Source organism: Malassezia sympodialis, genomic scaffold (assembly GCF_000349305.1).
Source record: "Malassezia sympodialis ATCC 42132 genomic scaffold, msy_sf_15, whole genome shotgun sequence".
Classification (NCBI taxonomy): domain Eukaryota; kingdom Fungi; phylum Basidiomycota; class Malasseziomycetes; order Malasseziales; family Malasseziaceae; genus Malassezia; species Malassezia sympodialis.
In genome coordinates this window covers 40106-68087 of record NW_017387813.1, presented here as the reverse complement: position 1 = coordinate 68087, position 27982 = coordinate 40106, and the positions used below count along the sequence as shown (strand labels likewise).

General features: G+C 64.8%; 16 protein-coding genes across 16 annotated transcripts; 8 read left to right on the top strand and 8 right to left on the bottom strand.

Moving 5' to 3' along the window:
• Window positions 1-334: 334 nt before the first annotated feature.
• On the bottom strand, window positions 335-1543 carry MSY001_2874 (uncharacterized protein; the record flags this gene model as incomplete). Its single annotated transcript, XM_018884747.1, has 1 exon — window positions 335-1543. One exon carries the CDS (start codon window positions 1541-1543, stop codon window positions 335-337), a length of 1209 nt encoding a protein of 402 aa, XP_018741376.1.
• Window positions 1544-1912: 369 nt separating this feature from the next.
• Window positions 1913-6181, bottom strand: MSY001_2873 (uncharacterized protein; the record flags this gene model as incomplete). Its single annotated transcript, XM_018884746.1, has 1 exon — window positions 1913-6181. One exon carries the CDS (start codon window positions 6179-6181, stop codon window positions 1913-1915), a length of 4269 nt encoding a protein of 1422 aa, XP_018741375.1.
• Window positions 6182-6442: 261 nt separating this feature from the next.
• On the top strand, window positions 6443-8763 carry MSY001_2872 (uncharacterized protein; the record flags this gene model as incomplete). The annotated part of the gene is made up of 2 exons (XM_018884745.1): window positions 6443-6446; window positions 6473-8763. The coding sequence occupies 2 exons, from the start codon at window positions 6443-6445 to the stop codon at window positions 8761-8763; spliced, it is 2295 nt and encodes a 764-aa protein (XP_018741374.1).
• Window positions 8764-10164, bottom strand: MSY001_2871 (uncharacterized protein; the record flags this gene model as incomplete). The annotated part of the gene is made up of 1 exon (XM_018884744.1): window positions 8764-10164. The coding sequence occupies one exon, from the start codon at window positions 10162-10164 to the stop codon at window positions 8764-8766; it is 1401 nt and encodes a 466-aa protein (XP_018741373.1).
• A 770-nt stretch (window positions 10165-10934) lies between these two features.
• MSY001_2870 (uncharacterized protein) lies at window positions 10935-11224 on the top strand (the record flags this gene model as incomplete). Its single annotated transcript, XM_018884743.1, has 2 exons — window positions 10935-11154; window positions 11178-11224. 2 exons carry the CDS (start codon window positions 10935-10937, stop codon window positions 11222-11224), a joined length of 267 nt encoding a protein of 88 aa, XP_018741372.1.
• A 150-nt stretch (window positions 11225-11374) lies between these two features.
• On the bottom strand, window positions 11375-11779 carry MSY001_2869 (uncharacterized protein; the record flags this gene model as incomplete). The annotated part of the gene is made up of 2 exons (XM_018884741.1): window positions 11375-11674; window positions 11741-11779. The coding sequence occupies 2 exons, from the start codon at window positions 11777-11779 to the stop codon at window positions 11375-11377; spliced, it is 339 nt and encodes a 112-aa protein (XP_018741371.1).
• A 164-nt stretch (window positions 11780-11943) lies between these two features.
• On the top strand, window positions 11944-12493 carry MSY001_2868 (uncharacterized protein; the record flags this gene model as incomplete). Its single annotated transcript, XM_018884740.1, has 2 exons — window positions 11944-12407; window positions 12448-12493. The coding sequence occupies 2 exons, from the start codon at window positions 11944-11946 to the stop codon at window positions 12491-12493; spliced, it is 510 nt and encodes a 169-aa protein (XP_018741370.1).
• Window positions 12494-12515: 22 nt separating this feature from the next.
• Window positions 12516-15637, bottom strand: MSY001_2867 (uncharacterized protein; the record flags this gene model as incomplete). Its single annotated transcript, XM_018884739.1, has 2 exons — window positions 12516-15441; window positions 15465-15637. 2 exons carry the CDS (start codon window positions 15635-15637, stop codon window positions 12516-12518), a joined length of 3099 nt encoding a protein of 1032 aa, XP_018741369.1.
• A 71-nt stretch (window positions 15638-15708) lies between these two features.
• Window positions 15709-17456, top strand: MSY001_2866 (uncharacterized protein; the record flags this gene model as incomplete). The annotated part of the gene is made up of 2 exons (XM_018884738.1): window positions 15709-15990; window positions 16014-17456. The coding sequence occupies 2 exons, from the start codon at window positions 15709-15711 to the stop codon at window positions 17454-17456; spliced, it is 1725 nt and encodes a 574-aa protein (XP_018741368.1).
• Window positions 17457-17561: 105 nt separating this feature from the next.
• Window positions 17562-19682, top strand: MSY001_2865 (uncharacterized protein; the record flags this gene model as incomplete). The annotated part of the gene is given in 2 exon segments (XM_018884737.1): window positions 17562-17572; window positions 17585-19682. 2 exon segments carry the CDS (start codon window positions 17562-17564, stop codon window positions 19680-19682), a joined length of 2109 nt encoding a protein of 702 aa, XP_018741367.1.
• A 494-nt stretch (window positions 19683-20176) lies between these two features.
• MSY001_2864 (uncharacterized protein) lies at window positions 20177-21139 on the bottom strand (the record flags this gene model as incomplete). The annotated part of the gene is made up of 2 exons (XM_018884736.1): window positions 20177-21055; window positions 21134-21139. The coding sequence occupies 2 exons, from the start codon at window positions 21137-21139 to the stop codon at window positions 20177-20179; spliced, it is 885 nt and encodes a 294-aa protein (XP_018741366.1).
• Window positions 21138-21638, top strand: MSY001_2863 (uncharacterized protein; the record flags this gene model as incomplete). The annotated part of the gene is made up of 1 exon (XM_018884735.1): window positions 21138-21638. One exon carries the CDS (start codon window positions 21138-21140, stop codon window positions 21636-21638), a length of 501 nt encoding a protein of 166 aa, XP_018741365.1.
• Window positions 21639-22505: 867 nt separating this feature from the next.
• On the top strand, window positions 22506-24042 carry MSY001_2862 (uncharacterized protein; the record flags this gene model as incomplete). The annotated part of the gene is made up of 2 exons (XM_018884734.1): window positions 22506-22603; window positions 22629-24042. 2 exons carry the CDS (start codon window positions 22506-22508, stop codon window positions 24040-24042), a joined length of 1512 nt encoding a protein of 503 aa, XP_018741364.1.
• Window positions 24043-24066: 24 nt separating this feature from the next.
• MSY001_2861 (uncharacterized protein) lies at window positions 24067-25200 on the bottom strand (the record flags this gene model as incomplete). Its single annotated transcript, XM_018884733.1, has 1 exon — window positions 24067-25200. The coding sequence occupies one exon, from the start codon at window positions 25198-25200 to the stop codon at window positions 24067-24069; it is 1134 nt and encodes a 377-aa protein (XP_018741363.1).
• Window positions 25201-25378: 178 nt separating this feature from the next.
• Window positions 25379-26221, top strand: MSY001_2860 (uncharacterized protein; the record flags this gene model as incomplete). Its single annotated transcript, XM_018884732.1, has 1 exon — window positions 25379-26221. The coding sequence occupies one exon, from the start codon at window positions 25379-25381 to the stop codon at window positions 26219-26221; it is 843 nt and encodes a 280-aa protein (XP_018741362.1).
• A 235-nt stretch (window positions 26222-26456) lies between these two features.
• MSY001_2859 (uncharacterized protein) lies at window positions 26457-27895 on the bottom strand (the record flags this gene model as incomplete). The annotated part of the gene is given in 2 exon segments (XM_018884730.1): window positions 26457-27852; window positions 27864-27895. The coding sequence occupies 2 exon segments, from the start codon at window positions 27893-27895 to the stop codon at window positions 26457-26459; spliced, it is 1428 nt and encodes a 475-aa protein (XP_018741361.1).
• Window positions 27896-27982: the final 87 nt, after the last annotated feature.

Below are 27982 nucleotides of genomic sequence, written 5' to 3'. Positions count from 1 at the left end.
TTCGTCCTTCACCTTCGATGCCTTGGAGGACATGTTGGATGCACCTGACGTCGTCGAGCGAGCAGCAGGGGGGGCTACCTTGGTAACATCAACAAGCTCGTCGCGACGCACCTGGCAGGACTCGCCCGAGTCCTGCCGGCGCATCTTGAGAGTCGCTGTGGCAGGGTCGACTTCTAAAATAGTCCCGATGAATGTGGCACCCGTACGCAAACGCACTTGCACTGTCGTTCCAATGAACGAGGCCATGGTAAATGCTGCGTAGGACGCACGGCGACCACGTCGCCGGCTGGCGAAGATTATGTCAGCTACAGGATGCACAGAGCGAGCGGGCTGTTTACGAGTGTGAGGCGGCATCATGTGGCATGGACTCCTCGTCGATGGCAAAGATGGCATCATTGGGCGACGGATTTTGCTCTTCAGGTTTGAATGGGAAGCGCTCGAGCGGCAGCGCATCGTCGACAGGCTCGCCGAGACGCGCGCGTTCTTCGCGCTCCATCGCCGCGACACGGTCTTCCATCGCCTCGCGCAACGACTCTGGGCGGCATAGATAGAATGCCATGGTGGCAAGGCAGCCGCCGGCCACGAGATCAATGAGGTAGTGGTGCATCAAGTACATGGTCGACCAGTACAGCCAAAAAGCGTACAGCCAATAAAAGATGCGCGTGTCCAAGCGCCAGCGCCCCAGAGGCAGCTTGATGGGGAAGAAGTAGCTGAGGAACAATGCCTCGCAGGTTGCGCATGCTGCATGCAGCGAAGGAAATGCGCCGAACACCACGGGGGCGCTGCTAAAGCCCATGGTATACACAAAGCCCCCAAACAGTGCATCGATGCGTGCCAGGCCGGCTGGGGAGCCGCGCATGCCATAGTTGGCTGGCGTGAGTCCTTCGCGCAGCTCGTACCAGGGCGGCGCGCAGGGGAAGGCAATCTGTATGAGCACGCCGGTCAGGTTCATGAGCCCAAAGGCGCTGCCAAACATTTTAACGCTGCTCTCTGGAGCAAACACAAACAAAAGGATTGCCACGATGAAGGGTGCCGCGAAGTGCACGACACCATACGGGATCCATGCGAGCACGTCGAGGAGGGGGTGGCCGAATCGCGTGAGGATATCGCTAATGCTGGCGCCGTACCAGATCGTCTCCAGTGTCGGAAGTACTGAAACCCAGATGTGGGGCCGTGCAGACACGTCGATAAAGCGGCACGAATAGAACAGCAGCAGCCACAGAAGGATCGGTGAGGCCGGCAGAATCAGCTGCGACGTCAGCGGGATGAGCAAAGCGGCAATGTAGATGGCAGGGATAAGGAGCTTTGAAGGAAAAGATGGACTCCCCATTACAGCGACGGAAAAGAGTGCAATCACGAACATCGTGCCATACTTCAATTTGTCGAGGCGCGACCAGCGGTACGCGCGAAATTTTTCAATGTTCTGGCGAGGCGACACACTGAAATTCAGGCGGCCAACAGCTGCCTTGACAGCCGACAAAACCTGCACCAGCACAGGCTCTCTTAAGCGCATGGCTGGCGCTGTGGGTGGCGTGGTCGACATGGTCGACAGCCACAGCGGTAGCAACGAAGAACCGCGGCGACAGGCAGGCGGTGGAGGGCGCGGCGCTGCGCTCGACACGCGGCGTCCCCAGTCCTTCACGTGATGATTCTGTCCGGACCGCCATGACAAGCGCCACCCCCGTTGCTGCGTCGCGGCCGCGCACGCTGGCGCCGCTCAAGCAGATGGGCCAGGCGGTCGGAGAGTGCCATACGCAGGCACAGGCGTATGGCCAGTGCATGCTGCGGAACTACCAGGAAATGGAGCGCGATCGATGCGCTGCTGAGTTCCGTGCGTTCAAAACATGTGTGCAGACTCAGGTGCGTCCAGGGGTATACGGTCTAACAGGCGCAGATGAAGCGCCGCTGGTAACTATGTGGGAGCGGTGTCCGTCGACGCCAGGACATGGAGAAGCTGCCAGACCCGTTCGTAAAACTGGCCCAGGGCTTCCTTGTCCGCGCACAGGCGCTGGAACGATTGGCGGGCCTGTGCCGCGTTGGGCGGCGGCGGCGCGAACTTGTGGCCTTTGTGGTGCGTCTGCCACTTGGCATTGGATGTGCGGTTGTTGAGCCACAGGTAGCCATCGCGTCCGCCGACCACTTGGACAAAGGCCACGCCACTGCGGTGGACAAATTGTGTATAGTCAAAGTCCATAGGACGGGACGAGTAGTGCACGTCCAGGTGCTCTGGGTACAGGGACTGGGCCTCCTGATCAAGCACGAAGCCAAAGTCACGCACAAGAGCCATCTCGAATAGCTGATCGCTCCGCGTCGCAGAGGGCGAGAGGACATAGCGCAGCAGCCACGCCTCGAGGTCACTCCTCGTCTCGCGCGCATGCGTCAACTGCACGCGCCGCGCCGTCTCCAATAGCGCGGCAAACGTGCTCGGTTTGGGTGGCGCGAGAGCGAGCGGGATAGGTAAGGCCGCGATAAACGGCGTGTAGTGGCCAATGTCCTTGATCTGGTGGATGGGCGCCTCCACGAGCCGCAGCCCATAGCGCTCGACGGAGCGTGTCCACGACTGCACGAGATCTTCAATGAGCCGTGCCGTGACTCCGAGCCACTGGATCTGGAAATTGAAGCCGTTTTCCGCATTGTGCGCTAAGTCATGATGCAGCACAGCCACCTCGGCGCGGCTGCTTCGCCGCTCGGGGTCCACGTCAATGAGCATGGACCGCGAGAGCGGTACACGAACGCGTGCCGCGCGTCCTTCGGGCACCCTCGCGCGTGCATCCAGCTCCGAGTCGGGCGCATGAGCGATGGCTGCGGCGGCTGCGGCGCCCGGCGCCGTCGCCAGTGCGACCGCCGCAGAGGGCTCGTTCGACATGACCAGGCGATAAAAGTAGTGGCCATCTAAGAACCCATGGAGCGCAAACGTGTGCTCCATGAAGCCCGCCCGCAAGAGCTTGTTTCCCAACTGCACAGCGTCGTCGCGCGTGTGGATGTCGCTGTAGGTGCGGCATAGCCATGTGACGAGATCCGCGCCGGTGAAGGTTCGGCGGTGGACGACGCGGTGCCATACGCGGTCGTGGACCTTGAGCTCCCGCATGGAAGCGCGCATGTCGTCTGCGATAGCCGCCAGGGTGAGTGCACCAGACTCGCGCTGTCGCGGTCGCGGGTCTTGCGCGTGCCGGCGGTCGAGCTCATCGTGCCGCTCGGCCAAGGCTTCGACAAAGGAAGCGTCGCTCAAACTACTCGACGGATCCAGTGTCGTCGGCAGAAAGCGCAGCGGGACACTGCGCGCCTGCCGCGGTCGCCCGCGTGGATAGAACTCGGCACGCATGAACAGCTCTGCAAGGCGATCCATGCCCATCAAACGAACCTCTTCGTCGCTGAGATACTCGCCCGAGCTGGCCATCATGGGCGGCGGCGATCCCTCGCTCGGCACGAGCACGAAACGCGAGCGCGAGTACCGCAGCGACTCCGTGAATGTGTCCTCGTACCCCGCGATGATCGAGTCCAGGTACGTCCAGTTATACGCGTGTGGGTCGGGGTGCTGGAACTGCGCAGACAGCGAGCGGTAGCCAGGGTGCCACCGCGGCCACATACAGCAACGGTACGAAATGGGCGACGTCGAGTAGGGCACCTTCTTCACGTAACGCGTCACGCGGATCATGCCCGCCTGGCGGCTGTACGAGATGCAGTGCACCTGGTCCATGGTCGTCAGGTACACTGGGTCGCCATCCGCAAAGTTGCCGGGACGCAGCATGTCGGCAGGGTGGCGCAGCACGAGATGCCGCGCATCGCGAGCGCCCGGCACCGTGCCTGGCCGGGCGACAGGGCGCTCGACGAGCTGGAATCCCTGTGCGAGACGCTGTGCACACATCTCGCGCAGCATCGCCAACGCCGGACTCGTGGACGTGCCGTGCTTGAGCATGATCGACGCCGTATCAGAGTGTACCGATACCGTGTACGGATACTCGTGCCATGCATGCGCGAGCTCGTGCTCGCTAGGGAGGTATCGCGTGGTAAGAGGCAGGCACGCTGGCAACGTCATCGACCACCACTTGACGGCATGCTGGTTGATACGTTCAATAAATGCATTCTGCCAGCGGAACAACAGCGCATTGCGCTCAGACATGGCAACGCGAGGGTTTAGCGCATTCCGTGACACTTCAGGCAACGAGCTGGACTCGATAGCGACGCCTGCCTCAGGCCTCTCGGTGTCGTCCAGCGCCGCGACGCGCGTCGCGTAGGAATGGGACGCCTCCACCAGCTGCGGTGTAGCACGTGGTCCTCCGGTGCCAAGCGCCTGGAGCAGCAGTCGTGAGGCATCGCCTGTGGTGGCGCGCGATCGGGGCACCCGCGACTCAGGGCGCCATGGCCACCAGGCACGCCAGCGCGGCGTTGCGCGGCCGGCGGAGCGAGGGGGCGTGGCGCTCGTCGCCGCACGCACTGCGACGAGCGACGTCATCGACTCGGACACAGTGGGTAGCGTCTTGCCGAGGTCCTCCAGCACGAGACTGCGCACTGAGTGCACGGAGCCGTGGATGGAGGGTACGCGGGGTGTCGGAGGTGTGGGCGCCTGGGCACGCGATACGCCTGGCGGCACGATACTGCCCATGTACGGCACAGTCGGAGTGGCGGGTGCCGACACGTTCGTGGCGGGCGCAAACTGCTCCTGGTCGAATCGCTCGCGCACAGCGGCGGAGGGGCCGCTGCGATGCGCGGTGGGCAGCGCAAGGTACGGCAGCGATAGCTCCTGCTGGAGCGAGCCCAGCAGCTCGGTCATGCGCAGTCCATCCATGCGGCAGCGAGGCACAAAGCGCGTTTCCCAGTACGGGCGATCCTGCTCGATGTTGTAAAAGCTGCCATTGACCCAGAAGGGCAAGAACTCGCACACCTGACTCGGCCCGTGCGTGGCATCCACAAAGAGCGGGTGTGTGTCCGCACGTGTCTTGGGCTCCTGACGCGTGGGCGGCACCTGGGACAGAAAGCGAAAGAGCGGGACGGTGTGCAGCGGCATCTGTGTGAGGCACACGAGGTCGAGCGAGAGACCCATGTCGAACATGCGCTGTGTCGCGATGCGCAAGAGGTGTTTGTTGACGAAAAAATGCCCCGTACCTGCCGTGAGCATGAGGAACGAAAAGCCCGTCATGGTGAGGTCGCGGTCAATGTAGTGCTTCTCGGCAGAATTGAGCATCAGGTTGACGGCCTCCAGCACGTTGCCCTCGTGCGCCTGCGCAAAGCGGCCGAGAAGCACCCGACCACCGACCGCCTCGTCGCCGCCCACCGTCTCGTGGTCCTGCCGCGGCAGCCCGACTTGCGACGATGTCCAGCGCGGCTGCAGCAGAATGTCGTGCTGGAAGCGGAAAAACTCTTCCTTGAGTCGGCGCATGACCGACGGCCAGTGGGGCGACGAGTCCAGCTCGAGGAGGACCTTGTAGTAGTCCACATACAGCTGCCCGCTGGAGGTGCGCTGCACCGGTAGGCCCGTGAGATGTTCACGCTCCGACTCGTCGTACAGGACGCGCGTGAAGAGCACAATCGACACGACGTGGCTCGTACCAATGGTCTCCCACTTGCGGATCAGGTCGGGAAGGAAACCGTACAGCACCTTTTCGTAGTGAATCTCGCCACTCTCGTCGAACTCCCACATTTCGCGCGACATTTGCACAAACACGCTGCAGCGCGCCGTCTCGGTGCGGAAGATGGACAGTGTGCTCGGCGCAAAGTAGCCGGACGTGACGCTGTGCTCGTGGATGAACAGGCGCCCGATCTTAGCACGGATGCCGACGGCGAGTGTGATTGTCTGGCCGACGTACACGCACGAATCGACCATGGACTCGCATAGGCGCCACATGTCGGCGCGGCCAATGTACTGGTCCTTAAAGTACAGCTCCGCGTGCGTGAGCGTGTGCCGCGCACGGGGCACGCGGGCGAGCACGACCTGCGTGCGGCTCATGAGGCCGCAGAGGCCCGCCATGTGCCGGTTGATCGAGAGCTGCAGCTGCTGCTGCCGCGCAATCACCTCCTGATCCGCGAGCGCCTGCACAGGCGCAAACACGAGAACGCGCGAGAGAATCGGCCACACGTCCGTGCCGTCACTTGCCGCCGCCTGAAGCGTGTCCCACGCACCAGGCGCGATGACCATCAGCAGTTCAGCGTCCGAGATCTGGGGGAGCGTATGTGCGGGGCTCATGACGAAGTCGTGCCGGGAAAAATTGGGCGGCTGGTGCGTCCACATCATTAGGAGACGCGAGCTGTAGCCGTCGTGTGAGGCAGGAGCGCTTGCCCCGCGGCCGCGCGCCACGCCGCGCGGCGGCGTCGCGCCATGCCGAGGCATCGTGGCGAGCGATCGTGCGGCAGCGCGCGGCGCACGGTCGGAGCCACGTGGCGTTCGGCCGGGCCCGCTGGCGACGGCCTTCGCTACCGACGCACGACACGACACGACAACACCACCATGAGTACGTTAGCTGGCGCTGACACGCAGACGTGGACGAGGTTGAGGACCGCGATGGTGTGCGGCTATCGTGGAATGTATGGCCTTCGTCGAAGCTGGAGGCGACGCGCACCGTCGTCCCCGTCGCAGCGCTGTACACGCCGCTTAAGGAGCGCGCTGACCTGCCGCCTGTCCTGTACGAGCCGGTGATGTGCAAGCCGCCGTGCCGCGCGGTGTTGAACCCGTACTGCCAGGTGGACGTGCGTGGCAAGCTGTGGATCTGCCCGTTCTGCTTGTCGCGCAACCCGTTCCCGCCGCACTACAAGGACATTAGCACGACCAATCTGCCCGCGGAGTTGCTGCCCAAGTACACGACGATCGAGTACACGCTGAGCCGCACGTCGCAGATCCCGCCCATCTTCATGTTCGTGGTCGACACATGCATGGAGCCGGATGATCTCAAGGCGCTCAGCGAGTCGCTCGTGGTCAGCCTCAGTCTGCTGCCGCCTAACGCGCTCGTCGGCCTGGTGACGTTTGGAACGGTCGTTCAGGTGCACGAACTGGGCTACGAGAACTGCCCCAAGAGCTTTGTATTCCGCGGCTCGAAGGACTACTCGCCCAAGAGTATCCAGGACATGCTGGGCCTCACGCCCGGCGCGCGGCCGACGCCAGGCAGCGGCCCATCGCAGCCGCGCGCGGCACCGAGCGGCCAGATCGGCGCGACGCGCTTCTTGCTTCCGGTGTCGCAGTGCGAGTACCAGCTGACGAGCATCCTCGAGCAGCTGCAGCGCGACCCGTGGCCCGTGGCGAACGACAAGCGCCCGCAGCGCTGCACGGGCGCTGCGCTCAGCGTCGCAGTCGGCCTGCTTGAGAGTGCGTTCCAGAACACGGGCGCGCGCGTGATGCTCTTCTGCGGTGGGCCCTGCACGGAGGGCCCCGGACAGGTCGTCTCGACCGAGCTGCGCGAGCGAATTCGCTCGCACCACGACATCGAGAAGGACAACGTCAAGTTCTTTAAGCGCGCGGTGCGCTTCTACGAGAACCTGGGCCGCCGCGCTGCCACGAATGGGCATGCGATTGACGTGTTTTCGGGCTGCCTGGACCAGGTCGGCCTGCTCGAGATGCATGCGCTGTGCAATGTCACGAACGGGCACCAGCTGCTCGTCGACAGCTTCCAGATGGGTATCTTCAAGCAGAGCTTCCAGAAGATCTTTGACAAGGACGAGCATGGGCACCTGCAGATGGGCTTCAACGCCACGCTCGAGGTGCAGTGCACGAAGGAGCTCAAGGTGAGCGGCCTCATCGGCCACGCCATCTCAGCGAACAAAAAGTCGGCGAGCGTGGGCGAGACGGAGATTGGCATCGGCCAAACGGCCGCGTGGAAGATGTGCTCGGTGACGCCGCGCACGAGTGCGGGCGTGTACTTCGAGGTGGCGACGCCGGCTGGCCAGCCACTGCAGCCTGGCGCGCGGGGGCTGGTCCAGTTTGTGACGCACTACCAGCACGCATCGGGGCAGTTCCGCCTGCGTGTGACGACGATTGCGCGCAACTTTGCGGACGGCGAGTCGGGTCACATTGGCCTCTCGTTCGACCAGGAAGCCGCAGCTGTGCTCATGGCGCGTATTGCCGTGTTCAAGGCGGAGATCGACGACAGTCCCGACGTGCTGCGCTGGCTCGACCGCATGCTGATCCGCCTGTGCCAGAAGTTTGCCGAGTACCGCAAGGACGACCCGACGAGCTTCCGCCTGAGCGAGAATTTCAACATCTACCCCCAGTTCATGTTCCACCTGCGCCGCAGCCAGTTCCTGCAGGTGTTTAACAACTCGCCGGACGAGACGGCGTACTACCGGCACGTACTCAACTGCGAGGACGTGAACAACTCGCTCATCATGATCCAGCCGACGCTCATGTCGTACGGATTCGAGGGGCCGCCAACGCCCGTGCTGCTCGACTCGATGTCGATTCGCCCCGACGTTGTGCTGCTGCTCGATACGTTCTTCCACCTGCTCATCTTCCATGGCGAGACCATCGCGCAGTGGCGCAAGGCGGGGTACCAGGACCAGGAGGGCTACGAAAACTTCCGCGAGATCCTCGAGATGCCACAGACCGATGCGCAGGAGCTCCTGCTCGAGCGCTTCCCGATCCCCCGCTATATTGTGTGCGACCAGAACGGCTCGCAGGCACGCTTCCTTCTCTCCAAGCTGAACCCGTCCACCACACACATGACCGGCGGCGCCTACGGCGCCGGCGCGCAGGGCGCCGCCATCTTTACCGACGACGTCAGCCTCCAGGTGTTCATGGAGCACCTCAAGCGCCTCGCCGTCGGCGCCAACAGTGGATAGTTACTCGTCCAGTAGGGCCTCCAGCTCCGCTTCCTCCTCGGCCGTGAGCGCCGCGCCCGGCGCCGCAGGCGCCTCGGGCGCCTCGCGACGCGCCATCAGGCGTGACCACGGCCAGCGGCGCACCGTACCGTCCAGGGAGGCCGACACGACGTACGGCTCGGTGGCGCGGTGCCACACGCTCAGGAAGGTCACTTCGTGCCAGTGGCCGTCCAGCACATGCACACATGCGCCGTGTGCGAGTGACCACAGCTGCAGCGTGCCGTCCACACACCCCAGCAAAACGAGATCGTCCACCGCAAGCGGCAGCACAGAGCGAGCGGGCACCGAGAAGCACACGTCCGCGCGCAGCGGCGGCTGGGCGCCGGCCGCCGCCCCCGCGTGCGATGCACGGCCGGGCAGCACCGTCTCGCGCGCGTGCGCGGAGAGCGGGAAACGGCGCACCGTCTGGTCCGACGACACGCACCACACATCGAGCGTGTACTGCTCGGCATCGTACTCGCGCCACGCCGGCACGAGCTGGTGCACATTGGTTTCCGGCCCGTCGAGCTCGCGCTCCACGGTACAGCGCTGCGTGTCGGCGTCCCAGCGCACCTGCAGCACGCGCCCCATCGAGTCGGCGGACCATAGGACAAGCGCACTGTCCAGGTTGCGCACGTCAGGCGCCCACTGCGCGGGCGGCGCCGGCGCGGCAGGCACCGACGCGAGGCTCACGACCGGGCGCGTGTGCACTTGGTACGAGCCGACGAGCGGCGGCCGCGGGGCATCTGCGCCGAGCGCCGGGGCACTCTCCAGAGAGCGCCTGGCCCACGCAAGCATGGGCGCGAGGTCCCACAGGCGCACCGTCTTGTCGCTGCCGCCAGAGCACAGGATCGCATGGGGTGCATCGTAGTGCAGAGCCTTGAGGAGGTCGGCGGCCGCGTTGTCCACGCACAGAAACGGTGCACGCGCGTGCTCCGCGTCCCAAAAGCGGAGGCAGCGATCCCAAGAAGCCGTGCACAGGATCGTGCGCCCAGGCTGCACGGGGATCACGGCAATGCCGGTGACTGGGCCGCCGTGCCTGGTGTACGTGGCGAGCGCGTCGCCCGACTCGAGATGTGTGCGTCGCGCGAGGCGCCCTGCCTCCGCCGTGTACAGCGTCTCGTGGGCCAGTGCCGCATGGAGCACCTTGTGCAGGCCGCCGTCGGCGCCTGCCGCGCGCTCCGCCAGCGTGGCGAGGTCGCGCGTCGGCGCCGGCGCCTGTTCTTCCTGGCTGTGGGGGAGCGGACTCGCACCGACGCCGAGCCAGATGGGGTATCCATGCGCGGCGCCATGCGCCGTGCGCTGGGCCTTGGCGGCGCGCGCCTCGCCGAGCGCCAGCGAGGCGTCCGACTGGAACAGGTGCGTCGCCGGGGCCGAGGTCATCGGGGGTGGAGAAGCTCCACTTCTACGGAGCGCGCATGGCCTGCTGGAAGAACGCGGCCCACGAGAGGGCGCCGTGCGGCAGCGGGGTGGCGGCGTCGGCGGCGTGTAGGTAGGCGCTCATATCCTTCAGGCGCTCGAGCTGGACGAGGCCGGAGCGGCGCGATACGCTGGCGGGCACAGCGAGTGTGCGCAGCGCATGGGCGAGGCCCTCGAGCGCCGGCGCAGCTGGCGGCGGCACCGCGCCGAAGGCGCGCACCTCGCACGTCTGCCACGGCAGGCGCTTGATGCGGCGCACGTACTCGGGCACGCGGCTCGCGCACGGCGCGCGGTCAGCAACGAGCAGCACGCCGGGGTAGCCAATTTTCACGAGTCCGTGCAGCTCTAGCTCCTGCGACCACGCATGCAAAGTGCGGATCTTTTTCGCAGAGAGGATGTGATGAAAGGCCAGTAGCGCGCGGTGCGCCTCGCCAGGCATCGGGCGGAGGGGGCGGCCGAGCGGCCGCGCGCGAGGAAATAAGTCTCCATCGGCCGCCTGCGGCTCCACGCACAACGACGGTGGCCATGCTCGTGGTTCGATCAGCTGTGCGCAGCCTGCGTGTACCGGCGCCTGTGAGTGTGGCGCGCGGGATGACGACGTCGGCGCTGCGTCCTAGTATGCCGCTGCAGCTGCAGGTGACGCAGCCATCGCACATTGCCACACCGATGGTCCTGGGCTGTGGCCTCATTGGCGCGTGCGTATATGCCACTTACACAGCGGCGTACTGGCGATGATGATGCGGCCGACGAGCGCGTCGAATGGCAAGTGGGTGAAGGGCGGCTTCCAGGCCAAGATGGACCGCAAGGAGGCCATTCAGATTCTGGGCCTGCGGTGCGTGTGGCCGACTAACGGCAGCGAAGCGAGCGTGAACCGGAACCGCATCAAGGATGCGCACCGCCGCATGATGATTGCGAACCACCCTGACCGTGGCGGCTCGCCGTACCTCGCAAGCAGTATGTACGGGGCGCTGACGCAGAAATCAACGAGGCGAAGGACCTGCTGGAGCGCACAACGTCGCGCTAGCGCACAAAGCTATAGGGACGGCCTGTCTGTTGGCATACATGTAGGTATTCACCAGCCACCAAGGCACTATCCTGCGGCTATAGTGCATCCACGATGCCACGGCATCCGTGGAGCGTGGGCAAAACAGTTTTGGGAGACGGGCGTCGTGGCTTACGCCTCGCTGATCTCACGCAGACGACGGATCGTGCTGGGGTTAGACCGTGGCACATACCTGCGGACCGTGGCCGCGGCCGTGGTGTTCATCGACCAGGCGCCACCGGCGACCACCTTCTTGCACGCGCTGCAGTTCCAGATACCCACAGCCTGGCGCTTCACAGTGTCCTTGCCACAGAAGGAGCACGTGTAGCGGCTGTGCTGCGACACCTCAATCTTCTTGATCTGGCGACGCAGCGACGAGCCATAACGAGTGCCGTACTTGCCGGTAATGCCAACCTTGACTGTGCGCTTAGACTAGCAGGTTAGTATGCGTTCGAGCGCGCCGTGCCCGCGGCGTCCGCGCTCCCCACCGCGCCTCACACCTAGAGCAAGGGCGGCACGGCGTAGAGAACGCGGCATCGTCCACGGGCGCGGCGCCGTCAGCACGTACCATCTTGCTGTACCAGAAGAAGGTCGGACAGCCGCAGAGGCTGCGACGCACGATGGACTGTTAGTCACGTGTGGAAATATAGTTGACCACGTGATGGGATAGGGTGTGGAGGCGGACCAGCGCTCCGCCCCTCATGTGGCTCCGTGCGGCGGCCGCGGGGCAGCGCCACGGCGCGTGCGCGCGCGTGGCGGCGCGGGCGATCAGCACGTCGTCCGCTCGCTTCTCAGGAAAGGATGCACCTGACTTGAGTGATCCGTTCCCCTTGCCCTTTTCCCGGGAAATGGACCCGGCGCGCCGCGCCGACGGCGTGGACCTCGCGAGCGCGGGCCAGCGTGTCGAGGGCATAGACGTGCCGATCCGCGTAGCAAACCGAGAGGGCGAGGGGCGACCACGCATGCTAGCGCGTCTGCAGTACCAGTGCCGCAAGCGCGGCACGCTCGAGACGGACCTGATTCTCAGCACGTTTGCGCAGAAAGAGCTCGCATGCCTCTCAAACGAGGAGCTGCATGAGCTGGATCAGCTTTTGGACGAGCCAGACTGGGACATCTTCTACTGGTGTACAGAGCGCAAGCCGGTGCCGGCGCGCTGGGAGGCCTCGTTCGCGACGGAGGGGCGCTTGGGCCACCGGCTGCGGCAGCACACGCGCAACGAGGAGCGCATGGTGCGGCGCTTCCCGCCCCTGACGGCCGAGATCCAGTCGCCCGCCTAATTCGATACCGTAGTACCCGTTTCTTCGCCATCCACGAGCTCCAGCGCCTGCTGCAGGTCACGCTGCTGCGCCTCGTTGAGGCCCTCGGTGAGGCGCTGGAAGAGCGCCGCATGCTGCGTGCGCAGCTGCTGGACGACCGTGCGGAAGGGCTCGTACACGGGCACACTCTCAAGGGGCGACTCGTACCCGATCTCGTCGTCGTCCAGGTCGTCGAGCTCATCGAGATCCTCGCCGTCGTCGACTGCACTTACTCGCGTCCGGAGGCGCGCAGCCTCTTGGGCGAGGAGCTCCAGGTAGTCGTTGTCGTCCTCCTCGACGTCCGCGTCGTCATCAAACTCGGCCAGGTCGCCATCGTCATCCAAGTCGTTGAAGCCCTGGTCCAGCGCCGAGGACAGCTCCTTGCGCCGCGAGACGAGCTTGGGCAGCAGCGCGAGCTGCGTGACGAGCGCGCCAAGCAGGTGGGGGTAGCCGGCCTGCAGCGCCTCGGGCACCGCCGCAGGGTCCAGCGACAGGAGCGAGAGCAGCGCGACCACCGTCACCTTACACTCGTGCACGCGGCGGCACTGGCTGAGCATCGGCAGCGCGGCGGAGAAGAAGGCGCTCGTCGCGCCGTGCGACTCGAGCACCTGGAGCGCCAGTGCCGCGTTGTAGTATACGGCCTCGAGGATGACGAGGATCGCCCACTTGCGCAGCTGGAACGAGGGCGCCTCCGCGCTCTTTTGTGTGTGGGGCAGCAGCGTGCCGATGATGCCGGGCACGGCCTCGTCGACGTAGCCGCGGAGCAGGAGAAGAATCACCTCCGCGAGCTGGCACGCGGCCACACGGTCGCTCACGACGAGCTGGTCGTGCGTCATGGCCGTGTGGAAGATATCGAGCAGCATGTGGCGGTACTCGGCCTTCTCCTGCAGGACGGCCGTGCCGTACGACGCGCAGTTGTCCAGCGTGCCGATCATCTCCGACAGGTAGTCGACGCCGCTCGACTTGAACGACTTGTACATGAGCGTGAAGATGTGCCACATGCCCGGCGAAATGCGCTTCTGGTAGTACGTCAGCACATCGGTGAGCTGGAAGCAGTCGTCGTACAGGTCGACCGTCTCCGACTCGATCGTGTACGCCACGACGGGCAGCAGCACCTGCTCGAGCTCCGCGAGGATCTCAGGACGCGACTCGGCCGTGGAGACCATCTGGTACATGGTGCTCAGGCAGCCGACGGCCGCAAAGTACTTGTCCTCCTCGCCCTGGTCGATCCGGAAGGCGTGCACGCCATCCGCGTCCGCGTCGCCGCCGGCCAAGTTGTCCTGCACAAGGCGCATGTAGCTCTGCGCCATCTGCTGCGTGAGCTGCACGCTGAACGGCAGCAGCTCCTCGGCAAAATGGTTCACGATCTTCTCCTGCGTCGTCATCAGCACATCGAGGTCCGTCTCGTCAGAGAGCTTGAGCAGCTCCTGCATCAGGCGGCCCGCATTCGGCGCCATCGCATTGTGCACCTCGTCGTGCGCGACCAGCTCACCCATCGCCTCCGCGGCCTGCACACGCACCGGCAGCTCCGTGTCGAGCATGCAGTCCATCACCCCACGCAGCGCCGTCTCGAGCGTCTCGCCCGACGTCCACTTCATGCCCGCATGGTCAAACGTCTGCACCGCCGCACACGCGCGCAGCCGCAAAAAGGCATGCGGGCTCCGGAGCGCAGGCAGCACGTGCTGCGCAAAGAACGCGTCCAGCTGGTCCTGCACCCGCTCGCTGTGCACCATGCTCGTGCAGATCGTGATACACATGCGCAGCGCACCGTCCATCTGACGCGGCGTGCACTGCTCCGCTGCGTACGCGTTCACGATTTGCAGGATGAACTGCAGCGTCGGATCCAGCATCGACGCGGTGCGGCGCGCCACGGCCGTGTGCAGCAGCGAGCTGGCCACGCTCGCCGTCGTGCCCAGCTCCTCCAGCGGGTCCGCGCTCATGCGCACAAAGTCCACCGGGTCGACCTCCCACAGCTCCTCGTCCTCGTCGGAGAAGCAGAGGCGGGGGTACACGAGCGTCTCGATAATCTGCTGCATGTGGGGGCGCAGCAGCACCCACATCGACTTGGGCTTGAGGCTCTCGGTGAAGAAGGCGAGCAGGTGCCGCACCACCGGGCGGCTGACCCACAGCTGCTGCGACACCATGGCGTCCGCTGTGTGCAGGTACGCTTTGAGGATCTCGGGCGCGAAGCTGTGCAGGAACGTCTCCGCAAACGGCTTGCACGAGACCATACTCGCAGAGAGCTGCGACGGGATGCCGTACCGCGAGAAGAGCCGGTTGAGAGCGTAGAACGCCCACTTCTTCGCCTTCCACCACGGCGCCTTTTCCTTGGCCTCCTCGTCCGCGCCCTCAGCGTCCACGGGCTTTTGCACGACGCGCAGCATGAGCGTGCCCCACGGCACAATGCTCTCGTTCGACTGCTGGTGCCGCGTGAGCGTGATCGCGAGACTCGTCTTGTACACTTTCATCGCATAGTACACCATCTCGCCGACCGCCGGCAGGTTCGACTGCGCCGAGTCCATCAGCGCATTCACCGTCTGCAGCAGCACCGGGAAGGTGCGCGCCACAATCCCCTCCAGCTTCGTGTCCGTGTCAGAGAAACGGAACGCACGCACGGCCTCGAGGAGCGCCCGCACGCCCGCGTACATCTCCGCCTCCTGCCCCGACGTGAGCCTCTGCACGATCTCGTCAAGCAGTGTCGGCCAGTGCTCGGGAAAGTCGCTGCGCACAACGCTGAACAGCGCACTCGCCACATGCACACGCAGCGTCGGGGGGACCGAGGCGATCGACGGCAGCAGCGCCGCACGCACCACCGGCTTGTCGTCCTCGGGCACATGGGGGGACTCGTGCGCACCGCGCGGCAGCGACGTGTCCCACGCACGCGAAATGCGGTTCTTCACATAGCTGCGTCAGTTGACCACACGTACATGGCCGCTGCCTGGCGCACCGTGGCATCGGCGTCCGGCGACGCGACGATTTGCAGCGACGCCGAGAGCATGCCCGGCTGCCCCTCCAGCTGGCGCAGTTCCTGCTCCGAAGCGCGCCGCACATGGATGTCCGGACTGAGTGTCGAAGGAAACAGGCGCAGCAGCGTCTCCATCGTGCTGGGAGAAAAGCCGTGGCCGTCGAGCCACCCCAAGTAGCCACGTGACACGCTGTCATGCTACGCTCATGCCACCGTCGACGCGGGGGGGGCGTGGGCAGCTGAGCCTCGTCGCGCGCCGCACGCCACACGATGCGCCGCAGGTGCACTCGACTGCTAAGAGGTCGGCGCCGCGCACCTCCCGGGCGCCTGTGCCGACCTCGCGCCCGCTGCGGCGCGCGACGAGCGCAGGCGCTCGTGCCAGCGCCGACGACGTCGACGGCCTGGCTGTGAACAAGCGCAAGATCGCGGATGTGCGCGCGTGGCTTACAGAGGCTCTGGATGGTGCTCCATCTCTGCGCAAGTACCGCGTACGTGTGCCCTGCTCACCCAGCGCATCCTCGCCTTGACGGGCCCCAGCGGCGCCGGCAAAAGCGCCACGCTGCACGCGCTCGCGCGCGCGACACAGCTGCACTTTGACGTGGTCGAGTGGGAAAATTGCGATGCACTCCTTGAGACAGGTGTGCGGCAGTCGTCCGTCGAGCGCTTTGCGGCGTTTCTCCAAGCGTCGGCGCGCTTTGCGCGCTTGGCCCTCGTGCCGCGCGGCCACGCCGGCGAAGCGCCGCCGCCGCGCCGCGTGATCCTCGTCGAAGACTGGCCGAACGTGTCGCACGAAGAGACGCGGCAGCAGGTGCATCGCGCCCTCGAGCAGTTTCTCGCCACGACGGGCGCGCCGCTCGTGCTCGTTGTGTCGGACGCACAGCCCCGCACCGAGGCAGACCCATGGGAGGCGCTCGACTGGCGCGCGCGCCGCGCATCGCAGATGGACGTCCGCGCCGTGGTGCCTGACTCGGTGCAGCGGCACCCGGCCTTTTCAGAGATCCGATTCCCCCCGCTGACGACGCGTATGATCCAGAGCGCGCTGGCGGCGCAGGCGCCGCACATGCCGCAGGCCGTGCTGGCCGACGTGGCCGCATCGTCGGCTGGCGATATACGGAGCGCGAGCACGAGTGTGGCCCTTCTACAGGATGCGCCAACGACCGAGGCGCTCACGATGCGGGCCTCGGCGCTCGTTGTCTTCCACGCAGTCGGTCGTGTGCTGTACAACAAGCGCGAGGGCGACCCGGGTCTCGAGGCGCCGCCTGCGCCGCGCCCCACGCTTACGCACCCGTTCCGCGCGACGCAGCGCCCGTCGCTCGTGGACGTCGAGCAGCTGTGGGCCCAGCTGCCGGTCGATGCCTCGGTGTACCAGCTGTACCTCTTCCACAACCTGCCGGCCTTTGTGAACGAGGTGGACGACATGGCGCCTGCCCTCGAGTCGTTGAGCGAGGCGGACGCACTCGCTGCGTGTGCCGATGTCCGCGGGCAGGCGGCGGGCACGCAGTATCTGTACCAGCTCACGGTCCGTGGTCTTCTCGCGTCGCTGCCGTCGCCGGTCGCGCGCCGTGGGCAGCAGCTGACCAAGCCCGCGCACTGGGACCTCGCTGCACGTGCGCGCGCGTGCGACGACGTGCTGCAGGCGCTGCGCAGGCCGCCCGTGGACGAGCGCTCGCCGTTCCATGCGCCGCGCGCGACGTACCGGCCGGCCGAGTGGGCGATGGACCTGCTGCCCTACGCGGCGCGCATCGATGCGCCTACGTGGGGCGCGCTGGCTGCGCCGCTCATCCAGCTGCGCGAGGCACCTACGCTGGACGAGGCACTGCGCGAGGACGCGCCGGAGGCGCTGGAGCTGGAGCCGGTGCCGCCCCAGAGAGGGGCCCCGAACGCGGCGCGCGCGCTGAGCCTCCACAGCGACGACCTCGCAGGCTCGTCCGACGAATTGGAGGACCTCGGCTAAGTGCTCCACATGACCCGGCCCAGGGAGGCCGCCCATTGGCCCATTGCGCCCGGGTGCTGCGGCCCCCGACGGGCACGCCTCGCCGATCGTTTCACTCCACGAGGCATGTTCCGCACGTACGTTCGCAGCTTTGCGCAAAAAGCCACTCCTGGACCGGGGCTGTCACCGCGTCGTCGCACAGCTGTCATTGCGACGGTCGCAGCGCTGAGCGCGGGTACTGTGTACGCGCTGACGCGCCGGAGCGACGCCGACGAGTATGCCCTGCCTCATGACGTGAGCCCGGCGCAGTTCTGGTCGCCGCCTACGCGTGCGCAGATGATCGACGCCCTGAAGAAGTCGTCGGGTGTGGGTCTGCGCGCCGACGGGAGCCTGGAGCAGCGCAAGTCGCTGCTGCAGCCGACGCACCAGGCGGTGGGCCACAGTCCCATCCCGGAAGTGGAGCACGCGTATGCGGAGCAGTTGCGCGACGAGGACGAGGGCTTTGACCTGCTGGTGATCGGCGGTGGTGCGACCGGTGCGGGTGTCGCGGTGGATGCCGCGACGCGTGGCCTCAAGGTCGCGCTCGTGGAGCGCGACGACTACGGCGCGGGCACCTCGTCGAAGTCGACCAAGCTGGTGCACGGTGGTGTGCGCTACTTGCAGAAGGCGGTGATGCAGCTGGACTATGAGCAGTACAAGATGGTCAAGGAGGCGCTGCATGAACGCAAGACGTTCCTGCACATCGCGCCGTACCTGTCGAGCCCGCTGCCGATCATGATCCCGGCGTACTCGTGGTGGCTGATCCCGTACTACTACGCGGGTACGAAGCTGTACGACTTGATTGCCGGCTCGCAGAACATGGGCAGCTCATACATTGTGGGCCGCAACAAGGCGCTGGAGGTGTTCCCGATGCTCCGCGCGCACAACCTCGCTGGAGGCGTCGTGTACTACGACGGCCAGCAGAACGACACGCGCATGAATGTGGCGCTGGTGCTGACGGCCATCCAGCACGGCGCCGTGGCTGCGAACCACATGGAGGTGACCTCGCTGAAGAAGGACGCAGCGTCCAAGATCACGGGTGCGCAGGTGCGCGACTGCCTCACGGGCGAGGAGTTCCACATCAAGGCGAAGGGCGTCATCAATGCCACGGGTCCGTTCTGCGACTCGATCCGCAAGATGGACGACCCGTCGTGTGGCGACATTGTGGCGCCGTCGTCGGGTGTGCACATTACGTTCCCTGGCTACTTTAGCCCCCGCGGTATGGGCCTGCTCGACCCCGCGACGAGCGACGGCCGTGTGATCTTCTTCCTGCCGTGGCAGGGCTCGACGATCGCCGGCACCACGGATGTGGCCGCCAAGGTCGAGGCGCATCCCCTGCCGGGCGAGCAGGAGATCCAGTGGATCCTGGACGAGGTGCGCAACTACCTGAACACCGACGTGACGGTGAAGCGCTCGGACGTGATGAGCGCCTGGAGTGGTCTGCGCCCGCTCGTCAAGGACCCGACGGCGCGCGACACGCAGAGCCTGGTGCGCAACCACATGATCCATGTGAGCGACAGCGGCCTCCTCACCATCTCGGGCGGCAAGTGGACGACGTACCGCGAGATGGCCGAGCAGACGGTCGACAAGGCGATCGAGGCGTTCCAGCTGAAGCCCCTGCACGACTGCTGCACCACGCAGGTGCGCCTGATCGGCAGCCACTCGTGGTCGCGCACGATGTACGTGCGCCTGCTGCAGGAGTACGGCCTCGACACGGACGTCGCGATGCACCTGTCCGACTCGTACGGCGACCGCGCATGGAGTGTGTGCTCGATCATGCAGCGGACCGGCATGCGCTACCCGGTGCACGGCGTGCGTCTTGACTCGCAGCTGCCGTATGTCGAGGCGGAGGTCCGCTACGCGACGCGCTGCGAGTACGCCGTCAAGGTCGCCGACTTCATTGCGCGCCGCTCGCGCATGTCGTTCCTCAACACGGAGGCGACGATCGAGGCGCTGCCCCGCATCATCGATATCATGGGCGAGGAACTCGACTGGAGTGAAACACGCAAGCAGACCGAGTTCGCCGAGGGCATCCAGTTCCTCCAGTCGATGGGCGTGGACCCCACACGCGTCGCGAAGCTCGCCCAGACGAGCCTGGTCGAGGCGCGCCGCTGGAAGGAACACCATACGTCGCCCCGCCAGGTGCCCGTCGCGCACTCGATCACCACCGCGATCCACTCGGTGCCTCCTGTAGCGGTCGCCCACTAGGACGCGATGTCCGAAAAGGCCGCGACGCATGTAGCTTGGCCGCACACGCATCACACAGGACGACCTTGACGAGCGCCTCACGCGCAGTGAGCGTGCCCCGCACACGCTCCTCGTACCGGAACGGCACCTCGAGCGTGGCGAGGCGCGGCGGATCGTCCGCGCGGTGCCACACACACCGCTGGTTCGCGCACGTATACTGCCCAATGCCTTCGAGCACTTCCGCCTCTGTACGCCAGCGCAGCGCAATCCCGCGCGTGCGGTAGTGCTTTAGGTTCGCAATCGCAAACTGCGTGAGAGGACGCCACGCACCTCTTTGTACAGCGAGTCGTACAGCCGGCGCGCCGCCTCAGCACCTGGACTAGCCTCATCGTCCGCAGCATCGCGCAGAAACCGGTGGTGCGCCGCCAGGCTGCGCAGGTCGTCGTGCTCCCGCGGCCCACGCCCCATCCGCCAAGTGGCAGCGCGGCGACCAGCAGCCTCCACAACAATTACAACTACCCAGAGCTACCGGCCAGCTGGCTGCGCTTCCGCGCCGTGTTCATATACGGACGCAGCACCCACTCAACATCCGCCTGCTCCTGCTCGAGCGTGCCTTGACGGATTTCGTACGGGCGCATGTCGAAGCGTGGGCCAACCTCCGCGAGATGCACGTCGCGGTGCGTAGCGACGAACACATGGTGGCGGAAACTAATAAAGTCGTTCTTGTTCGCAAACGTCATGACACGCCGAGCATCGTCCTTGGGCACGGGGAAGAGGAACCGGAGCGCACTCTTTACGCGCTCGCCTAGCTTGCCGCCGAAGCCATCGAAGATCAGGTGGGGGTATTGCTCGCTCACCGTGCTGTTGCTGTGACTCGCGACCTCGTGGCGCAGTGTCACATTGTGCAGCGTGAACATGACGGTCGGACCATGAGGGAAGTGCGACACGACCATCGCGTCCGGCACGCCACGGTGCTCGTGGACAACGATCATGTCCGTAATGCCGTTTGCGCGCGCGGCCGCCGCAAGCTCGTTCATCGTATAGACACCACGGTTTAGCCGCGTCGAGTTGGGGAACACGAGACGCAGCTCCTTGGCAAACTGCGACAGTCGCGACGACGGGCTGCGCGACGTCGTGATCAGCACGCGCGGGTCGTACTGCCCCGCGCGCGAGTATTCGTCGTCAATCGACGTCCCCGGCTCGGCCTGCGCGGCATCCAGCGTCAGGTTCTTGGCCAGCTCCTGCGCCTCTGGTCCGCGCAGCTCGGGCGGCAGCGGCTTGCCACTTGCAAGCGCTTCGCGGATCTTTTGCTTGCGCTCGTAGATCTGTCGTTGTTTTGACTCGAGCGCCTTCTTATAGACATATTCGCGCCTCTCACGCGCCTGCCGTCGGAGCTGGCGTCAGTCAGCGGCCTCAGCACGTACCATGATGCAGGGAGGAGCGAACGCCGCGGCTCGAAAAATGTATGTCACGTGCATGAACGAAGACCGCCGCCGCGCCGCGCTGCGCCCACTGGCTCTCCCCATGTTGGCCTCGCTGGTGCGTTGGTCACGCACGACCTACCGCGGTGCGCGCGGCTCCGGCGCAGGTCGCAGCGGAAAAACAGATGCTCGCTCGTCGCAGGCATCGCGGCCGACGGATGTCGTCGCCGCGCACGCCGGACGCACCTTCAAGCGTGCTCAGCGTGGTTTGTACGATGGCCGCATCCTGCAGTACGGCAACAGCATCCCGAACTCCCGACACAAGACGGGTCGGCGCTGGGTGCCTAATATCCAGCGCAAGGCACTCTGGAGCGAGACGCTCCAGGAGTGGGTGCGCACGCGCGTCGCCACTTCGGCGATGCGTTCCATTGAAAAGCACGGCGGACTCGATCAGTACCTCGCGCGGACCAAAGACACACATCTCGGCGATTTCGGACGCAGTCTGCGCGAGCGCGTTGCCCGCGCCCTGCGCGAAAAGCGGCTGGCAAGCTCCTAGCGTACTCTATGGCTTCTCGCGCCGGCCACGCTTGGTCAGACTCCGCATCTGCTTCGCGCGGCGTACGTGCTCGCGCTCGCGCTTCGCGAGCTGGGCCACCCGCTCCTGCTGCTCAGGGGATGTGGCGCCACGCAGTCCCGCGCTGCCCAACCGCAGGATCTCTGCATGTAGCTGCGCATCAGTAGCTGTTGAACATACCTTGGACAGGGCGTCTTGCACGTTTTGCGCCTGTGACCGATGCCGCTCGCTCGCTACCTGGAGTGAATGCGTCGCTTGAATGTACATAGGCTGCTGTCAGCGACAACACATACCGACTGCTTCGCCAGCGCTTTGACAAGGCCCGCTGGAAGCGGCCGCGGCGTGCGCGGCCCCAGATCCAGCCGTGCATGCACCTTGGTATGAACTGCGGTTAGGACCCCAGCACGTACGCTTGTTCACATTCTGTCCGCCAGGCCCCGAGCTCCGGGCATACACGATGTGCACCTCGCCTGCGGTGAGCTAGGACCACGTACGCGCTTCTAGGGGGCGCGAGCGGAACGCGTCGAGCCAGTTCCGGCGCGCCTCGTCATTCGCCCAGTCGAATTCGTGTGTTTGAATCGCACGAACATGCGCCCACGCACACCGCGCTGGCGCCCGCGCCCACGCCCACGCCAAGCGGACGCCGCCCGGCATGGCCTGCACCTCGACGGTCGTGCCGCCGAGCGGAGGTGGAGAAGTGTTGTACATGCGCAAATATTTCTGACCTAACGCCGCACATGCGCACGGAACGGGCCGCCTGCGCCTCGGCTTCTGTTCCCCGTACTTGGTCGTGACCGTTCGAGACGATGACGGAGGCACGATTGTCCGATCGGGAGCTGTTCGAGCTCAATGCCAAAGCAGCGTGCGTTGATAGTGCTGACGGCTAGTGTGAAAGACCTGAGCATCGATCCGCGCCTTGATTACCGGACGGTGTCGGCAATCAATGGGTATGTGCACGCCACTAACGTCCAGCCCGCTCGTCGTGCTGGAGAATGTCAAGTTCCCGTCGTACAATGAGATCGTGTCGCTGACGCTCCCGGATGGCTCGCGCCGTGGTGGTCAGGTGCTGGAGGTGTCGGGCAACAAGGCTATTGTGCAGGTGTTCGAAGGCACGTCGGGCATCGACGTGAAGGAGACGCATATTGAGCTGACCAAGTCGTCGATGAAGCTGCCTGTCTCCGAAGACATGCTGGGACGTGTCTTCAACGGCTCCGGAAAGCCCGTCGACAACGGCCCCCGTGTGTTTGCCGAGGACTATCTCGATATCAACGGCTCGCCGATCAACCCCTTCTCGCGGGCGTACCCCGAGGAGATGATCCAGACGGGTATCTCGACGATCGACACGATGAACTCGATTGCGCGTGGCCAAAAGATCCCGATCTTCTCGGCCTCCGGTCTGCCGCACAACGAAATTGCGGCGCAGATCTGCCGACAGGCTGGTCTCGTCAAGAAGCCAGGCAAGGGTGTGCACGATGACCACGAAGATAACTTCAGCATTGTGTTCGCCGCCATGGGTGTGAATATGGAGACAGCGCGTTTCTTCAAGCAAGACTTTGAGGAGAACGGCTCGCTTGACCGTGTCACGCTGTTCCTGAACCTGGCCAACGACCCCACCATTGAGCGAATCATCACGCCTCGGCTGGCACTGACGACAGCCGAGTACTTTGCGTACCAGCTCGAGAAGCACGTCCTCGTCGTGCTGACCGATATGACGTCGTACGCCGACGCGCTGCGTGAGGTGTCGGCGGCCCGTGAGGAAGTGCCCGGTCGCCGCGGCTACCCCGGCTACATGTACACAGACTTGTCCACGATCTACGAGCGGGCCGGACGAGTCGCGGGCCGCAACGGTTCGATTACGCAGATCCCGATTCTCACCATGCCGAACGACGATATGACGCACCCGATTCCTGACTTGACAGGCTACATCACTGAGGGCCAGATCTATGTCGACCGGCACCTGCACAACCGCCAGGTGTACCCGCCGATCAACGTGCTTCCGTCGCTCTCGCGTCTGATGAAGAGTGCGATTGGCGCCAAGCACACGCGTGCAGACCACGGCGATGTGTCGAACCAGATGTATGCCGCGTACGCTACGGGCCGTGACGCCGCCTCGATGAAGGCCGTCGTGGGTGAAGAGGCGCTGAGCAACGAAGACAAGCTGACGCTCGAGTTTATGGAGCGCTTCGAAAAGGAGTTTGTCACGCAGGGCGCTTACGAGACGCGCACCATCTTTGACTCCCTCGACCTCGGCTGGTCGCTCCTGCGGATCATGCCGAAGGAGATGCTCAACCGTATTAGCCCGAAGATCATCAAGGAGTACTACTCGCGTAAGGCCAAGTCGTCAGAGGACGACGAGGAAAAGCCTAGCGCCAAGGACCAGGAGTAGACAGGTACATAGTCGTGCTACTATTTACAGCTTGGGGGCGGGCACGTACGGCTTGAGCGCCTGCATATCGGCCACGGTGTCAGGGTCCGAGGGACGCATCACGCACTGCTGCGTGCACGTAGCGATGTGGTGGCCAGCTTGGTCAAAGACGCGTGCCTCGCCATAGTGGCGCTGCCATCCTCCGTTCACCGGGATGATCTCGCGCAGCAGCCACTGATTCACGTCCAGCACGTCGGTGTGGAAGCGCAATGCAAACTCGAGCGTAGATGCGACTTGTGCATCGAACAAGCTCCGCTTCACAAAAGACAGCGGCGCAAACGCAATGGCGCCGTCCATCGCGAAGGCCAGGGTCGCCAGATGCGCCACGACGGGCGCGATCGCGTGCATGCCGAGTTTTTCGCATACAGCAGGCCCCCTGGATCCATCGGTAGGCGGGAGCGGCGTCCGAATGTGCATCCAGTCGAACGCGCGGCGGTCCTGGAGCGGCAGCTCATCCTGCGACGTTCGCACATCCATAAGGCCGATCATATTCTGGTCCATCATGCTGCTCGGCACTACACGCATCTCAAAAAGCTCAAACCATAGACCCATAAACCTCTTCTGTATTGCTACCACGGACTCGTCAAGCTCGCCCGCGGCAACGCGCTGCGCCAGATGCTGCTCCACAGGAAGAAGACGGTCGGGTGCGTCGATGTGCCAAGGCGTGCGGGGCTGGTACCGCACCACCGATGCCACAGAGGCAGGATCCGTGTGATTTTGTTGGTGCTGCTGCAGCTTCTCGGCCGTCGACTGGGGCGAAGCGATCATATCAAGCGTCAGGGAGAGGACAGAGCGCAGCGTCCCGTCCTTACCGCGCTGCTTCACGAGCACGAACCGCGTCGCAAACTGGCGCGTATTCCGAATCGACTTTACCTCACACACAAATGGGCTCTGCAGCGAGGCGGGGCCTAGAAAGTGGCCGACTAGCGAGTACGGCACAAGGTGCGCGTTCTGGGGCAGCGTCGCGCCGGCAGCGACGACGGCTGTGGCAATTGCGAAGCCGCCGTAGGCGATAGGGCGCACATTTCCCATACCTAGCGGCGACGATACGCCCTCCCATACCCAAGGGTCGTTCGTCGGCTTCACGCCCACCAGCTGCATCAAGCGACCGGCCTCCATGGTCGCTCGGTGTGGAGTCCATGGAGCGTGGGGCAGACTCACGTGGACCAACACGCGCGCACGTGTATGATTGGTGGGACCTCCGCGTCTAGCGAGGCACGTCCGGCCGAGCCAGCTTAGGGGCACCTACGGCGGGCTAACATCCACCGTTTGCTCCGTCTCTTTGAGCACGGCGAACATGTCTGTCGAAATCAGTCCCAGTGCTCAGCTCGGCTTTCCCCGCCCGCTTACGCAGGTGGTAAAGCGCTCGATCTTTGTGTCTAACTCGAATTCGCAGCCTGTTGCCTTCAAGGTCAAGACGACGGCCCCGAAGCAGTACTGCGTGCGCCCCAACTCGGGCCGCGTGGAGCCGGGCGAGCGCGTCGAGGTGCAGGTGCTGCTGCAGCCCCTCAAGGAGGAGCCTCCGCTGAACACCAAGTGCCGCGACAAGTTCCTCATCCAGAGCGCCATCATCCCGGCGGACAAGGAGACGCTGCCGATGACCGAGTTCTGGGCCATGCAGGAGGGCGAGAAGGAGGCGATCTCTGAGCACAAGCTCCGCTGCGTGTACCTGCCTGCGAACAGCGAGCCGCTGCCCGAAGAGAATGAGGACCTGTCGTCGGTCGGCGCAGGCGCTGTGGGCGCGGGTGCATTCGGTGCGGGCGCGGGCGCGGGCTACATGGCGTCGCCGTCAAGCGGCAGCGGCAGCGCGCAGCCGCCGATCTCGATCGCGTCGCTGAGCAACATGTCTCCGAGCGCTTCGAGCCAGCCAGCGCCTGTGTCTCTCCCGTACACGAGCACTAGCTCGCTGCCCGTCTCTTCGGGTGTCTCGTCATCGATTGCTGCTCCGAGCTCGTCGCTGGCGAACCGCGCCGTGTCGCCTCAAGACCTGGAGGCGGAGAACGCGCGCCTGCGTGCCCAGCTCGAGAACAACGGCGCGGGCATCCGCACGGCGACCCAGAAGGCCAGCTCGGGCGTGCCGGTGCACATTGTCGCAGCCATTGCCGTGGCCGTGTTCGCCATCACCTATCTGTTTTTTTAAGAAAGGGAGAGACTAAGTGGACGACGGAGCTGTTCGGCTCCTCACACTGGCACACGATTCAAGCAAGGGTCTCAGGCGAGCTGTCCAAGCTCGGTCTGTGGCGCACGTCGACCGACTCGTTCTGGGAGCGCCTGCACGAGTGGTGGACCCGCAAGTAGCATCCCCGAGCTGGGTCTGTGCCTAAAGCTTGGCCTCTCCCTATATGTCCCATAGAGTAAGGCGTCCTTTGAACATGCTAGGCTATCTGCGCTAGAACCTGCTCCAGCATCGGTACAGGCAGGGGAATCGATAACTCATCGCCCACGGCTATCGCGTGGCTATTCGTAACCGTCGTCTGGCCACGCGATACAATGACCAGACCATGATCAACCATCTCCCCGAGAAGCTGTCGCACACCCTCGTCCGAAGAGGCCACAAACTCCCGTAGCGCTTCGCGGACCAGCGAGGCATACGGCGTACGTGGGATCGTCTCCTCATTATCCACGGCCATCAGCTGCAGGGCCGCCAACTGCGCAAAGAGACTGCGTGCGCGCGCGGTAATAGTGCTCAGCACCTGAACCGCCGATGTCTCAGAGATGGGCTGCGCCATCGCCACAGCCGCGGACGCATTCGGCGCTGCACGACCGCGGCCACCAGCCAAGTCCACTGCAGCAGGCAGCTTCATGACAGCCAGACCCGCCAGCACAGGCATACCCGATGTTGTGCTGCGCGCTTGGACCAGCTCAGCGACCGGTGGCACAAATGTGGTCGCATTGTACCACAGCCAGGGCGCCCTCAAAGAGCGCCCCCCCGGCTCTGACGCCAGGTCTGTGGGCGGCGCATGCCCTGCCACGCCCCAGCCAAACGAGCCTGCCGGCCCATCCAGTAAAAGGCCCGCATTCACATGCGACACACTCGCGACCAGATGAATGCAGGAAGACCGAGCCAGCGCATGAACCAGCGCTTGGAGCCGCAGCGTGTGGAAGATTGCTTGATCAAAGGCAAGGAACCCAAGAAATACATGCCGCGGACGTGCCGCAGACTCGCTGGGCTCACTCAGATAGCGGGTTATGCGCTGCACACGCTGCATCACGCGAGACGGACGCACGAGCTGGTGCAGTGCGTCTTGCGCATCCGAGTCGCCGAGACCGATCGCCTGTTCAATCGAGTCGAGGATTCGATCCACCTGCACACCACGCACAGACGCACCCTGTACAATGACGGCCGCACCGCTGTGGCGCTGCGCACCGCGTTCAACAAGGGCGCGCATCACCGGCATGCGATCGCCCACGCCATATAGCATAATATGGAAGCCGCCAAGCAGCTGTGCCAGCATTCCATCCAGGCGATCTTCGCGCAGCTGGAATGCGAGCATCTGCTTCGAATGAGCCGTGCGAGCAGGATGCAGAGGCGGCCCGGACGACTCGGCGGCAAGATGCGCGATATGGGGTAGCACCGAGACATCCAGCGCGCCGAGGCGCTGGGATATGCGCTTGGAGCTTGATATCCGAAATATATCACGCCCTAACTTGCGCGACGCAAAATTGCGCCGGTGTGAGTTGGACAGGAACCAGGCATCCGACGATGTAGCACGCACGAATGAAGTATGCGTAAAGGCAGGAGCAGGACGCCTTGGAGACGCGCTATTCGCGCTGAGTGGCACTTCACTATCCGAGGGCGCTTCTGCTTCGTCATGTGGTGTGCTCGAGGGCTCCGCTTTCCCGGTCGCCTCTTCGTGCACGGGCGACGACATGTCCTACACGGAGCGGAGCGATCGACGAG